Raw genomic sequence first — 15,364 nt, 5'->3', positions numbered from 1 at the left:
AAGAATATCATCATTTTGGTGAAATGTACTAAACGTCTATTGTAGACAGCTTACCAGATATCCAGAGAGGCCTTGTTCACCATCTTTCCCGTTTTTTCCCTTATGAAAATAAATATATAACCGTATACATGTCATAAAACGCTGTCTTTTGTAATCTGTAAACATAAACAAGTAGTTGGGGTTTCAGTAGACATTAACTCACCCTCTTTCCAGGTTCGCCAGGTTCTCCTTTGTTACCTTTCTGGCCCCCTTGCGGACCCTGTCAGACAAAGACAGGAATGTTCATTATAAATGAAAATAAGCAGGTAACACTTTAGTTTAGGGTCCAATTCACACTATGAACAAGTTGCTTATTAGCATGCATGTTATTAGAATATTTGCTGTTTATTGGTACTTATAAAGCACATATTAATGTCTTATTCTGCATGACCATATTATACATTCCTTAATCCTACCCCATATCTATAGCCTGGAAATCCAGACCTAAATCTAAAAGATTAATGGTCTGGTGTTGATCAATGAAAATCAGCCAGCTCGAGGGGCGGCACCAAGCATGCATTTGAAAATCTCACAGCACGCAATTGGATAACACTACGACCAATCACAACAATAAACCCCATACGCTTAGCTACCAGGGGAGCTAACTGGTAGATTATACTCTTCCGGTCGGCAAAACAGCAAAAACACCCTACTTGCAAAGAAACGATTCGAGCGCCGTCTTCTGTTCCTCTTTTGGGAAAAAGCCAAGTCTAACTCGTTCATTGTAGCGGCCAAAGCCGTTTCAAACCACTGCTATTTATCCAATGTTTACTGATGACTTCGACGTCACAACGCTGTCGTCATCTGTTTAGCTCGCCTCTGGCCCGCCTATATCAGATAACCCGATGTGATTGGTGCAGCTCAGATCGAGGGGCATATTTAATGAGCTCCATTGCTCGACACCAGAGTAACTCGCTGAGCAAATTCAACTTGTGCTCTCGCGAGAACTCTGGTTTACCAGGGTACCATATCTACACATCATCCTCGCAGTTTACAGTTCAATCATCAAAAACTAAACTTGTATTCAGATTGTGAATGGGTGATAAACAGAAAGCAAGAGAAGATCTCTTCCTTTATAATCACTAAGGCTGTGAATCTCTAAAGCACAAGCTCACTGAATTCTGCACTCTTGCGAAAACTCCTGTTATAATAAAAAAAGTTCTTAATTGTACAATGAATTTCTTATTTATATTGTGTTTACACTGCTGGTTTTCAGAGAAAGGATTCACGAGCGCGCGGCACGCATTGAACATTTTCAGTGGTGTTGAGCAGATTCTGACTAACTTACCGACTAGCACCTCTAATTGGCCATTGCATTCACAAGCTCAACAGATATGATTGTGATTGGCCACAAACGCTTGTAAAAACACGCTGTAAATAGAAACATTTGACGCTCAGAGAGCACTCAAACAAACACGAACGAGAGCGTTTTAAAAGCAGCGTCTATCATCGGGTACCGAATATACCAGATACTCGGTACAACCAGTACTGCAGAGATGCAGGTACTGGCAACTTTTTTTTAGTACCGACTGGTAACTATAGTACCGGTATGACGACTCTAGTTTTAATGAGTGTGGAATAGAATGAAAGGAAACAAAAAGAAAGATACATACAGGAGGGCCAGGGGGGCCTGGATAACCAGGATCTCCAGGTGGGCCGACATCACCCTATTAAAAGACAAACAACAAAACATTCATCAAAACACATATGTGACCCTGGATCACAAAACCAGTCTTATGTTGCACGGGTATATTTGTGGCAATAGCCAACAAAACATTGTATGGGTCAAAATTATAGATTTTTCTTTTATGCCAAAAATCATTAGGATATTAAGTAAAGATCATGTTCCATGACGATATTTTGTAAATTTCCCACCTTAAATATATAAAACATTTATTTTTGTGAATGGATGCAGCACTATCGCCAATAGAAATGGACAACTTTAAAGGCGATTTTCTCAATATTTTGATTTTGCTGCACCCTCAGATTCCAGGTTTTCAAATAGTTGTATCTCGGCCAAATATTGTCCTATCCTAACAAACCATACATCAATGGAAAGATTATGTATCCAGCTTTCAGATGATGTATATATAAAAATATATTTGATGTGACCTGCTATCAAGCAATGTAACTCAAGAACATTGTACTATAAAAAATAAATATATATAATTTATATTGTCATGATAAAAATACCTTTATATCAGATATTCTTATTTGGGCTGTGAGTAAAAAAAAAGAAGAAGTAAATAAATAAATAAATGGTACCTTTTCTCCCTGTTGTATGACTGTATCAGGTAAGCCTGATACTTCGCCAACCTGACCTGGTGGTCCTGGAGGTCCTTGTAATCCACGTTCACCCTTCACACATAAACATATGCACATTAAAAACCCAACTGTTAATAAACCTGATGTATATATTGTTTCACAATGGTGCGTACCTGCGCTCCTTTGGGTCCTTGAAAGTTCAATCCCATGTTTCCCTTCAAAGAAAAAAAAGACACATTAGCACTTTGGCAAACCTGAGATAAGTAAAACCGGACAGTGTTTAATTGCAGCCTTCAGACTTACCTTCGGGCCTGGTGGACCAGGAGGGCCTGGGCGACCCTGAAAAAGAGTGGAATTTTACAAATGAAATGAATTATAGTATTGCAAAATACTAAATCTGTATAAGTCAGCAGTATAAAGGGTAACATAGATTCACAGCCCTTCATCTTAAATGTGTGTGGTGGAGTTTAAATCACACAAGCTTAGAGCTGCACAAAAATAGAAACTGCAATCAGTGTCTTACCTCAAACCCTCTGGGACCAGAAGGACCAGGAGGACCTTGAGGACCTGGTGGTCCGGGATTCCCCTATATATGGTAACCAGAGGGTTACTGTATGAACTAGAGTCATTTCACATTTATTTATTGACAATTCAAGAAATCCAAATATATATCTCTATCATTTATTGGTATAGTATGAAAGATATCTATTTGTGACTTTATATCCAATAAATACAGTCATGATTGTGACAAGTCTCAACTGTGAGATATCAAGTCACAATAATGAGAAATTCAATTTGTTATTTATTTTAGGGCTGTCAAAATTAACACGTTAATGACGCATTAACGCAAATTAATTTGAACAGCACTAATATTATTAATGCGTGATTAACGCAGCGCACATTGTCTGTTTGACCCGTGGCCTAGTTGGAGAAATGAAGATGCAGCCATAGACAGTAAAGGATGCAGCAGCAAACAGAAACGGAGAAAGAAAAAGGTCTTCTGGACAGAAAATGTAAATACAAAACGATGTCTGATGTCTGACGATGTCTGATGGTTCTTTCGACAAGACAAAAGTTGTCTGCATTTATTGTCGATGTGAATTAAGTTATCACCGCAGCACGTTGAGTATATGTTGAATATCACTTGATGATCATTTTGGTCCATCATTTTGCGAGCAATTGTTGATAAAGGACATTTTCGCACAATATTGGAAATATTCACATTTTAAACCAAGAAGGCGAGTTAGTGGATATCACACAAGCAATGTGCAAACTTTGCTCTAGAGTTATGCCGGTGGAGAAGTCTCAAACAAACCCCAGTCAATTAATCACTACAGAAAGTGAAAGTAAAAACATCTGACGCTGAATTACCGGTGCATATTCTCTCAGAGACAATGAGAGCTGAATCTACTTCAACGTGCTGATAATGGTATATAACTGTCTTAATTTATTTTCTTAATATTTCTCTTGTGGCCCATAAGTAGTGAAAAATTAGAAGAGAAGTATTTCGTCTTAAGTTGTTTTTGAAATGAGGAGTAAGCTAAAATATAATTCTCGAAGCTCGTCGGTTATGGGGGGATGCACTATAAAATTATTGCGAGGAAAATTTATTGTAATATTAATATAATAATAATAATAATAATCTAATACATTAATTGGAAATGTCAAATCCTCTTGATAAGCCCTAAGTTCCTTGGAAAAACATCTATGATCTTTGAAACATGCTATATGCCTTCATGCTATATGTTGAGTATGGTTTCACTAATAATAAACATACATTTGCATAAAGCATCCATATTTTTCCATGCCCATGTTGATTAAAGTATTAAAAACTCGGAAAGTATTAATTTAAGGTACATTTAGAACAGATAAAAATGTGTGATGAAGTTGCGATTAATCACGAGTTAACTCATGACAATCATATATTGATATGAACGATCCTGAAAAAGTCTGGTTCTGTTGCTGATTAATCTGTAAATGCTCACCCTTGAGCCTGGTCTGCCATCAATGCCAGGATCCCCATTTTCTGAAATTCTATTTCCATATAAGACTTCCCCAGGGTCCCCCTACAGGAGAAAAGAGAAGGCATTTATAAACATAATTTCACACATATCCTTCATTACGGATACGTAATATGGCTAATATGGATTATGGAATGAAAAAATTGCCTTTTGTCCCATAGGACCTGTTAGACCCTGTGGACACAAGAAAGTATTAATTATTTAGAGAATAATGAGTTCAATACTTCTGTGAGTGAGTGCATGATAGTATGCTTGCAAATTTGAAATGTGACAAAGCAATACTTACTATTCGACCCTCTAAACCTGGAAGGCCTGGACTTCCTGGGAATCCTCTTTCACCCTGAAAAGAAAAAAAAAAGGTTTATTTATATTTGTTTGCTCTTTTTTAAGTTTTAATCCATTCAACCTGTCCGTAAACTGATGAAGGCTTGTTGTTTGTAGTGTTTCATACTTTAGTTCCGTTACAGCCTGGAATTCCTCTGGGTCCAGGTGCGCCATCCTGTCCTGGGAGACCCTGTCAGTCAAAAACAGCACATACAATCTTATAACTATTAACATTTAGAATGCGAGGCAAGAAGTAGACAGACGACAGTAGATTGACACACTTACTGTATGTCAAGAGAGCCTTACATGATTTCAGAGACAGTGTTCGAAAAAAATACAGCCCATTTACCACACATGGTTCAAAAGTTTGAGGACAGTAAGATTTTTTTTTTAAATAATACTTTTATTCAACAAGGATGCATTAAATTAATCAAAGTAAAGATATTTACATTGCTAGAAAAGAATTCTGGTTGCACTTTATTTTACAGTATGTGCACTTACGTTTACTTACAGTGTAATTACCTAAGAAAGTACTGGGTAATATAAGGTAAATGGGTTAAGGTTAGGTTTAGGGTTAGGTTCAGGATTAGTACCTAGTTATTATCCAGTTATTGCAATTACTATAATAAGTACATAGTACGTTCATGGGTAACAGGACTGTAAAATAAAATGCTACCAGATTTCTTTATCAAATAAATGCTGTTCTTTTGAACTTTCTATTCAAAAAAGTTTTATTTCTATCCTGAAAAAAAGTCGTTATGGTTTCCACAAAAAAAAAAAAAAAACTATTTTCATCATTGATAATAAGAAATGTTTCAGAGCACCAAATCAGGATATTAGATTGATTTCTGAAGGATCACGTGATCAAAATTATTTTAAAATTGTAATAATATTTTACAATATTATTGGTTTTACTGTATCTTTAATCAAATAAATGAAGCCTTGGTGAGCATAAAAGACCTGTTTCAAAAACATTAAAAAAATCATACTGACCCCAGGCTGACCACAAACTGAATGGTGTGTACAGTATGTCTACTGTATGTCTGTCTAGGGCTGCAACTAACGAGTGTTTTCATAATCAATTAATCGGACAGAAGAAAAAAAATTATTTACTAACATGTTATTCTACATCCTGCCAAATGTTTCCCTCCAAACAATGTGCAAACTAAAAGTAAAAAAAATATAAAAACATATACATCTGTCTGCTATATATTCAGTGCAGAAAAGTATATACAAAGTAAAATATAAATATTACAACATAAGTTTACACAGCAGATGTTTAACAAAACAGACATACTCACTCTCTGATGTATTCTGGTTTAATAATGGCAAATTGGTCTTTGCTGTTGGACAAACTGTTTTGCCAAATGTAAATACATGCCACATTAAAATTTTCTGACCACTCTGGGGTCTAATTTTTCAAATTAGTTTATTCCATAGCAATGAGTTTTTTTGCAAACTATGTCAATAATGGAGACATAATTTGATGATTTGATCTACACCACGGTGCACATTTAAATAGATAAAGGGTAACTCTCGCCAAAATGCAACCTAGAGTGTTTTTGTTAATCTACCCGAGGCGAAATTTCGTTTAAAAGCATAATTAGAATGGAAACGTCACTTTTAAGTTTGACCGTATTTTCATTTTTGGTCAAATAGCCTTTTGAATGGGAGTGCTTGGGGCACTTCTATGATAGCATAAAAAAACGCTATTTTTAAAACACTAAGAAGGCTCGACACAACATGAAACTTTACTGGAAGTATCACCAGGGGCTCTTCACATGAACTCGAGCATTGAGAACATTGTTTGTGTACACAGAGTTTACTAAAAAGAAAAGTTTTGAACAACTCACTATAGCTGTCAAAAATAGTCGATCTCTGAATGCAGCGTAACAGGGAGGAGAGTAAAGATGGAAAGCTCATAAAGCTTAGTTCCATATAAATTCATGGATAATTTGTTGTTTTGTCGTTAGTGAAAATCAGTAATGACCTTGTATGTGAAAAAGGATGCTCATATAAGAAGCAATACTAAAATTCACAGTAAGTTCATTCACATTCGGAGATCGACTATTTTTGACTGTCAAAATGCCGGTGGACACAGAGACAGTGAGATGTTCAAAATCTTTCTTTATAGTAAAAGTTTGCTCGAAGTATCACAAGGGGCTCTTCACATGAACTCGAGCATTGAGAACATTGTTTGTGTACACAGAGTTTACTATAAAGAAAGATTTTGAACATCTCACTGTCTCTGTGTCCGCCGGCATTTTGACAGTCAAAAATAGTCGATCTCCGAATGTGAATGAACTTACTGTGAATTTTAGTATTGCTTCTTATATGAGCATCCTTTTTCACATACAAGGTCATTACTGATTTTCACTAACGACAAAACAACAAATTATCCATGAATTTATATGGAACTAAGCTTTATGAGCTTTCCATCTTTACTCTCCTCCCTGTTACGCTGCATTCAGAGATCGACTATTTTTGACAGCTATAGTGAGTTGTTCAAAACTTTTCTTTTTAGTAAACTCTGTGTACACAAACAATGTTCTCAATGCTCGAGTTCATGTGAAGAGCCCCTGGTGATACTTCCAGTAAAGTTTCATGTTGTGTCGAGCTTTCTTAGTGTTTTAAAAATAGTGATTTTTGATGCTATCATAGAAGTGCCCCAAGCACTCCCATTCAAAAGGCAATTTGATCGAAAACAAAAATACGGTCAAACTTAAAAGTGCCGTTTCCATTCTAATTATGCTTTTGAACAAAAGTTTGCCTCGGGTAGATTAACAAAACGACCCTAGGTTGCATTTTGGCGAGAGTTACCCTTTAATAAACTTCACTGTCAACTATTTTCAATTTGGATGTATTAATTACTTTTTACGGCTAAAATAAGGTGATATTTTTAAGAAAGCCCTCATTGATTCACTCACTGGGATTCCTGGTGTTCCTGGGAAGCCCGGCAATCCAGAAGGTCCCTGCAAAAACACAGTCAGTATTTGCTGATAACTGTGGATCCATTATGAGCCAGAGGCTGTTACTGAGAAACTCTCACTCTTATTCCTTTGCTCCCCACTGGCCCTGAAGGTCCATCATCACCCTGTGAAAGAAAGAAAGTCCAGTCTTAATAGAAGCAACAGTATAGCTGATCAGTAACAGATTCTGGTTGAACAGCAATTATTATGCTTATGATTATATTAATATCATAATGGCCTGACCACTGACCTTCTCTCCACGAGGTCCAATCGGCCCCTCTGGTCCAGGGAAACCTGGAACACCTGGCTGGCCTGATAAACCTGGAAACCCTCGATCACCCTGTCATTAAAAGTTAGGCAAATATTTAAAGAACAACATAAAAGAGACCAAAGACATTAAGGATGTACAGAGAAGTTCACATCAATTACAAATTTTTTTAACATAATGCACATAGAAAAAAAAGAAAGAAAAAAAAACCATAAGAAATATTGTAAACATTAAAGAGATCCAATCAGACTAGTGTCTAAGGGCGTGTTTACACAACAACAATGTACTAATAACGTTTTTCCTTCGCGTTTTTCGCGTACAGAAGACAATATTGTCAAAATGATCCCCGTTCACATGGATCCGCGGAAACGACTAAAAACGATGTATTATACATGTCAGGCCAGTAGTTGGCGATGTCACTTTGCAAAGAAACACTACGTGCCTAATAGACTGAACACGCAATATGCATGAAATTTACCTTCTTTTTTTTTTACTTTTTTTTTATTCTTTATCCTTTTGAAAAAAAAACAAAAGACAAAAAACAAATAAAACTAAACAGAAAAACAGAAAGAAAAAAACAGCAACTACAACATACAATCACATCTAAACAAGACAGAACAATCGGTCACCCATACATTCTTACATAAAACAACATTGATGAAACTGGTATATGTCAGATGATACATTGGTCAATAAACATGTCATGAAGTCCTGAACACAATCCATTTTTCCCAATACTGCAAATACTTATCCATCTGTAGGTTTAAAGCGAAAGTCATCCTCTCCATATTTTGGACACTGGTCATAATGTCCAGCCATTCAGCTTTTGTTGGGGGTTCAAATTGTAGCCACTTTCGTGTTACAGCTTTCTTGCTGGCTGCTAATAATATTTTTAAAAGGTACTTGTCTTTCATCATCAAATGAGCTGCTAAGTTGCCCAGGTAAATTGTAGAAAGTGAGCAGTCAATTCCATCACCGAAAATAAAATGTATTACCTCCTGTCAATATGACTGAATGGCTGGGCAGCTCCAGAATACATGAACATTTCCTCCAACATAGACCACTTCCCCACTCGCAATTCTGAATAGATTTTAACTTGGGGGTTACAAAGTATCTAATAAGATTCCGCCAACAGAATTCTCTCCACACACCCGAGCTGGTAGAAGTCGCCTGTACAGAACAGATATTCAGCCAGTCTTCCTCTGAAATATCTAGACCAGATTATTTTTCCCATTTTAATCTAACCTTATTTGTTGATTGTTTCTTTATAGATTGAATGGCTACATTTACATTTATGCATTTGGCAGACGCTTTTATCCAAAGCGACTTACATTGCATTATCCTATACATTTATACATAGGTATGTGCAATCCCCTGGGATCGAACCCACAACCTTGCGTTGTTAACGCAATGCTCTTACCACTGAGCTACAGGAAAGAATGGCTACTGGCTAGATATAGTTTTGAGACAAGTTTCCTATTATCTTTATTTTTTTATATGTCGATAAATAGATCAGTTAAATTGGTGTCATGCTTCTCCATGTATCGTATCTCTTTATTAAAATAAGTCCTAGTTTGTAAGTACCTAAAAAAATTTTTTTTCCCCAGACCATATTTATCAGAAATCTCCTGAAAGCTATCTAATTCTCCCTTTGATGAAATTGAACTAAAAGAGGTGATGCCAAGCCTATACCAGAGCTGAAACCTCCCATCAGCCCTCGCTGGTTTAATGTCGGGGTCGAAAGCAACCCATCTTAATATTCTAGATTGTCTTTCAAGTAACGGTGAATGAAATTTACCTTTTTTACAAATTTGCGTTTGTGTGGTTCACACAGAGACAATAACGATATCGTGAACGGCCAAAACGCATAAAAAGTTTTCCATTTTCAATTGAAACCGGTGTCGTGTAAAGTCTTCAAAACCACTAACATCTAAGCATAAAGTGATACATTACCCAGTGCAGCACTTCGGGAGGCACAGATTAAAATGAAAAGAGTCAGGCTTATGTTGAGTTCATGTTCAATTCATTTTGACAAATGAATATAGTAGAGCTGCACGATTCTGGATAAATTGAGAATCACAACTTTTTTGTTTTGAATAGAGATAACATTATTCTCTCATGATTCTGAACAGACAATTAAAAAAATGACATGCAATTTACTAGAGGTTCTAATAAAATGTTAATTGCTGCCTATTTAAAAATATTTAATTAATTTGAAAGAATTATTTTAAAAAATCAGTTTGAATGAATGATTCAATGACTCACTCAAATACTTTGCTTGTTTCATTAATGGAAGAATCAGCATTTATGAACAAATCTATTTAATGAATGATTCAATGATAAATATATATTTTTGACACAATGCCACCTAGTGGCATAACAATGTAATAATATTATCGTTAGTTGCTTTTAACTCTTTCCCCACCAGTGTTTTTTTTTTTTTTAAGTTGCCAGCCACCGCCAGCGTCAGAGGCCGGCCACTCCCTATTAAGTCCTATTGTACCGAATTTTGGTTGTAGTTCCACCAGAGTTCCACTGGGGGCGATCGCCCATGAGTGCAAAATGAATGGGAGTCTATGGGGCTAGACGGCTAAATTTGTCTCCTTCACCCGATTGCCGTTGAGAAATCTCAGATTTGATTGTAGGATTTGCAATTTCAACATGGGTTATAGGTTGAAAGTTGAATGAACGAGTACTTATGTCCTTTCGATTTCTTACAGGTTGAGTTGTTGTTGCCCATAACACGCTAGCATTCTGCTAATGAGTGCTGATTGGTCAGTGAAGGACTGATCCGAAGCGGGACCAGAATGTTAAGGCGGACTTTTTCGGCCAAGTTTTTTTTTTCAACGCATCAACTTTTTTTTTGGTTGCTGCCACTTTTATCTGCCTATGGTTATGTATGTAATGTGAAATTTACACGGAAAATAAATTGAATTTGAGTACTTGTTGTGTTATTCTTGTGTTAGGAACTACAGGATACATATGGTATAGTATTGCCACCTTAAAAAAAACAACAACAACCAATGTCCCGCCACTCAATAGTGCTACATATCAATAAAAACTGAAAAAGGAGAAAAATGCCTCGCAGGTGTGCAATGATAAATTGTTCTAATAGTGGGCAAAGGGCTGTCCTATTTCTCGAGAGAAAAGAAAGTGCAGAGCGCGAAAGCACCAGAGTGACTGAAGGATTGCCGTAAGCAGTATCTCTGGTCGTACGATGTGTATGATGTCATTGACATTTTAAAAGACTTTTTAAAGCAAATAAGTGACTCTAAAAAATCGAACACCCAGCAATGTGTAATTTCTTTGCATCTCCTTTCGAATACAACATTCAAATTACTAGACAAAAAATTATATCCTGAGAAAAGTGGATTTTGAGAGGTATAGCGCTATAGACCTCCATTAATTCTGCACTCGTCCTGTGAGCGCCCTCATATGGAACCAGAGTGGAACTGCAACCAGTTCAGAAGCCGGAAGTTTACTGAGAATGGAAGTTCTGCCCTTATTAGACATTCTCTGGCCAGCATTTTTGATCATTTTCACAAAATGTCATGGCCCCCGGAATATTTTGTTGAATGAATATCTTAACATGCTATATATCAAAAGAAAGAAAAATTTTTTTTTACATATGCATATGATTACATATGATATCGCTTGTTTCTGCATCGTCTTCGCATGGAGATTCAGTCCTCTTTCAGAAGATGCATAATAGCGCCCCCCACCTAAAACACGGATACTCTGAAAATTCAGTATTTGGCAGGGTAAGAGTTAAAAGGTGATTTTGATAGCTACCAAAGCTATTTATATCCGAACTATAAACTTTTATCCCAGTGCTTCTGTAATCATTTGAATATTTGTAACAGAAATAATGATACTGTGTGGTTGAAAAGACTGTTTGTGAAGCGGTTTCATACCTAAACATGACAATGGCAGATTTGAATGTTCTGGTATGATTTTGTCAAAGGTTTAATAGACAAGCGAATCATTGTCATTTAGGTTTAAGATTGTGTAGGTGTTTGAATCGAGATCACAATCTTTTAACGATTAATCGTGCAGCTCAAGAATATAGCTTGGCCTAGAACAACATTCATGCATTAACACATTTATATGAGCCTATGGACATCAGTCTACAGGTGCGTTCCATTCGACCATAAATGCCCTATGAAGTGGACTTCACAGGGTATTCCACCAGTGAGATTCTAATCCAAAGGGATTGTACATGTTCAGTTAGAAGGCACTGTAAACGACATATGGAATAGGGGCAAATCATATCACTTAACAGGAAGTGAAGAGGGAAATTTATCCACCAATTATTGCACATCACGCAAAAAGTTTGACTAAAATAAATGCAGTTAAAATTATTAGAGGCTACAGCATTTTTATTGAGTTTATTTAGTCCAGGTGTAGTTTGTGTACGTAGTTGTGAGATGAGACCGTTACAGTGCAACCATCATGAGTTAAATCTAATGAAAAGTTGCATACTAGACATCACAATAGACATTTATCACTCAGTTTAGTGTTTTCAACTTTGACAATTTATATTAGGCCTAATTAATAATAACTAAACATTTGTATAAAAATGTACATAGTACACATGGATGTACAGTACATTAAAGTATGGTAAATCTTATTAGATTTATTTAAAGAAATATATTATGTCATCATACCACAAACTTTTTTTGTCTGAATGTGATGATGTTGCACAGTGTCCGAATCAACACATTTTATCAAGTGAAGTGAACTTCAACAGATATCCCATCCTCAGTGACGAATGGAACGCAGCTTATGGTTTATTTATGGATAAACACTCACCTTCTCTCCTTTCACCCCACTGCAGTCACACTTCGATCCAGTCCCACAGCCATGACACGCCTGAAGACACAAAACACAATTATTCATATCATATCCACATATTTTGGAGACATATACTAATACATAATATGAAAAGCTTGTAATAATTACGATTTTTTTTTACTAAAGAATACTCTTATGCCTCTAAGGCCACATTTATTTGATAAAAAATTATAATTTGTTAGTAATAATAATTAATAATTTGATAACATAAATGCAAGCTTGGTGAACATAAGATACTTCTTTCAAAAACATAAAACACTTTTGACCGTTAATGAATGCACATGAAATGATCATTAGCTATAAAATCCACTTCAGTGTCATAAATGAATTCTTTGTTCAAGATCCATTTAAATGAAGTTTCACAACTCATAATCATCAGAAGATCACTGAAGTCATCAATCCTGATACAAATAATGAAGCTTCCACAAATGTTATCAAACAGATGTAAACCACAATACCAAGTGACTACAGCCTTCACAGGAAAATACCATTTCACGGAAAATAGAATATGTGTGAATACCGTAAATCTGCAAAAGGTACATTTCATTTTCTATTATACTGACAGAGTTAGAAAAGAGGCAATAGTGTTAACTGGAATTTGCGTGACATACTTCCACCTAGTGGTGTGGACACAGCAATATACAGAATAGCTTGTATTATGCAACTGATATAACTAGTGAACATGATTTTAAACGTTAATCAAATGTAATATTAATTTATGTAGTTCTTTAAAGTTGGAAAAATATCAAGACAAATGTGCAGAAGACTCATTACAAAATGGAAACTCTGGAAAATAAATACAAAACATGTCTACAGCTTTATGAGTGATATCCACTGCATATCAGAATAAATGATAATTAAAGCACAGCTATTAATTGATTGTACATTGTGGTTGCTTTCTTTTTGTGCTATAAAAGACACATGGGGATTTTTCTTACAAACACTAGATGGCGCTATTTGCTTTCTCTAGAAATAACCACTAACTCTTAAAACAAGATTACCAAACAGGAACATAAGAAATTCAATAATCGTCCTTAAAATTTAAGTTTTTAAATGTGAAATACTTTTATTTAAAAAAGGATGAATTCAACTGATCAAAAGTGAGAGTAAAGACATTTATAATGTTACAAAAGATTTCTATTTCAAATAAATGCAGCTCTTTTGAACTGTCTATTCATCAAAAAATCTTGAAAATAATGCATCACAGTTTCCACAAAATATTAAACTGTTTTCAACATTGATAATAATAAGAAGAAATGCTTCTTGAGCACCAATGATTTCTGAGGGATCATGTGACACAGAAGACTGGAATAATGACTGCTAAATAAAAAAAAGAGTATATTATATTCATATTATATAATAACTATCAATATTATTAGAAAATTGTATAAATATTTAACAAAAGTACTGTTTTATGGCATTTTTGGTCAAATAAATGCAGCATAAAAAAGATGCTTCTTTTAAACCAATGAAAAAATCTTCCCGACCTTAAACTTTTGAACATTACTAAAGTACATTTTGAGACAGACTTCACGTCTTGTGTGCTCCTGTTCCTCAAGTCAGGCATCTCATTAGGTTTTGAGACACAAACAATGTTTTACAGCCTGTGTTGAAAATGATTATTATTGCAAATGAGATCACTGCTTTGAGAAGTACAACTATCTGTTTATTATTTTTCTTTCTTTTTGTGAGATTGTGTGAAGAGGACTCTTTGATATGAGACCAGAGACTTATGAAAATGTCCTAAGCAACTTTACATAGCGAACTACACTAGCAAAAGCTACAAAGAAAATGTCGGCTACATGTTTGAGTGCACAAAGAGAACAGCAGTCCGGCGTTTTAGAGCTCAAAACAGACGAGCCGAGTGAGTCTCCTGGCTCCTGGCATTTTGCTTAGGTCAGCAATGTTATATATATATATACGGTTAACCTTTCACACACAATGTATTGATCTGGCTGACAGGTGTCAGTAGAGGAACAGAGTTTGATTTAACATTCCTAAACAATGCATGCATATTGAAATCGACAACACTGAGCATCACATTATAAAGCACCCAGCTGAATACACTAAAGAGACTTCGATATTTTAGATCAAGGAATCCCTGAATCAAACACAATATAAATCAAAGTCAAATCAGAATCAAAAGCACACCCAATGGACATTTAACAGGGGCTTATTAAAATACGGTATTAATCTTTTGGCAGAGCATCTCAAGACCTGCAGAAAAAGCAGACAGAGACCAATTAAAACAAGCACACCTTTTTGACTCAGTCATTCTGCTATTGAAAAAGAGTCATGTGAATTAAAGGAGGAGATGATCTGTGGGCAATGAATGTTCAATGCACTTCATACTTGAGGGCAGTTGACACATCACTTACAGTATCTTTGAACTTCTATTTTCAACATCAAGACTTTAGGTATATGGATGTGTATATATAGGAAGGTATGACGAAAAGTGTAAATAAAATACTGTTTAAAATAATTTTAGATATAACATGTCACATTACAAGACATGTACAATTTTAAAGTGATAGTTCCCCCAAAAAGGAAAAATCTGTCGTCATTTACTCACCCTCAAGTTGTTCCAAACCTGTATGAATTTCTTTCTACCACTGAACACAAAA

General features: G+C 35.5%; 1 protein-coding gene across 1 annotated transcript in view; it reads right to left on the bottom strand.

Annotated features, from left to right (window-relative positions):
* col4a5 (collagen, type IV, alpha 5 (Alport syndrome)) overlaps nucleotides 1-15,364 on the bottom strand; it is an 82,267-nt gene that overhangs the window by 39,754 nt on the left and 27,149 nt on the right. The window contains exons 2-16 of the mRNA XM_082162643.1: nucleotides 12,699-12,758; nucleotides 7,869-7,958; nucleotides 7,699-7,743; nucleotides 7,577-7,621; nucleotides 4,777-4,839; nucleotides 4,612-4,665; nucleotides 4,473-4,499; nucleotides 4,290-4,370; nucleotides 2,828-2,890; nucleotides 2,608-2,643; nucleotides 2,478-2,519; nucleotides 2,305-2,397; nucleotides 1,653-1,706; nucleotides 203-259; nucleotides 55-99 (exon numbers count right to left, since the gene is read on the bottom strand). Of these exons, the coding sequence (XP_082018769.1) occupies nucleotides 55-99; nucleotides 203-259; nucleotides 1,653-1,706; nucleotides 2,305-2,397; nucleotides 2,478-2,519; nucleotides 2,608-2,643; nucleotides 2,828-2,890; nucleotides 4,290-4,370; nucleotides 4,473-4,499; nucleotides 4,612-4,665; nucleotides 4,777-4,839; nucleotides 7,577-7,621; nucleotides 7,699-7,743; nucleotides 7,869-7,958; nucleotides 12,699-12,758 (855 nt within the window). The remainder of the gene's footprint in view (nucleotides 1-54; nucleotides 100-202; nucleotides 260-1,652; nucleotides 1,707-2,304; nucleotides 2,398-2,477; nucleotides 2,520-2,607; nucleotides 2,644-2,827; nucleotides 2,891-4,289; nucleotides 4,371-4,472; nucleotides 4,500-4,611; nucleotides 4,666-4,776; nucleotides 4,840-7,576; nucleotides 7,622-7,698; nucleotides 7,744-7,868; nucleotides 7,959-12,698; nucleotides 12,759-15,364) is intronic.

This window comes from Leuciscus leuciscus (genome assembly GCF_965113295.1).
Source record: "Leuciscus leuciscus genome assembly, chromosome: 2".
Taxonomy (NCBI): Eukaryota; Metazoa; Chordata; class Actinopteri; order Cypriniformes; family Leuciscidae; genus Leuciscus; species Leuciscus leuciscus.
Note: the sequence above shows the minus strand (reverse complement) of the source record. Positions and strands in the feature narration are given on the sequence as shown.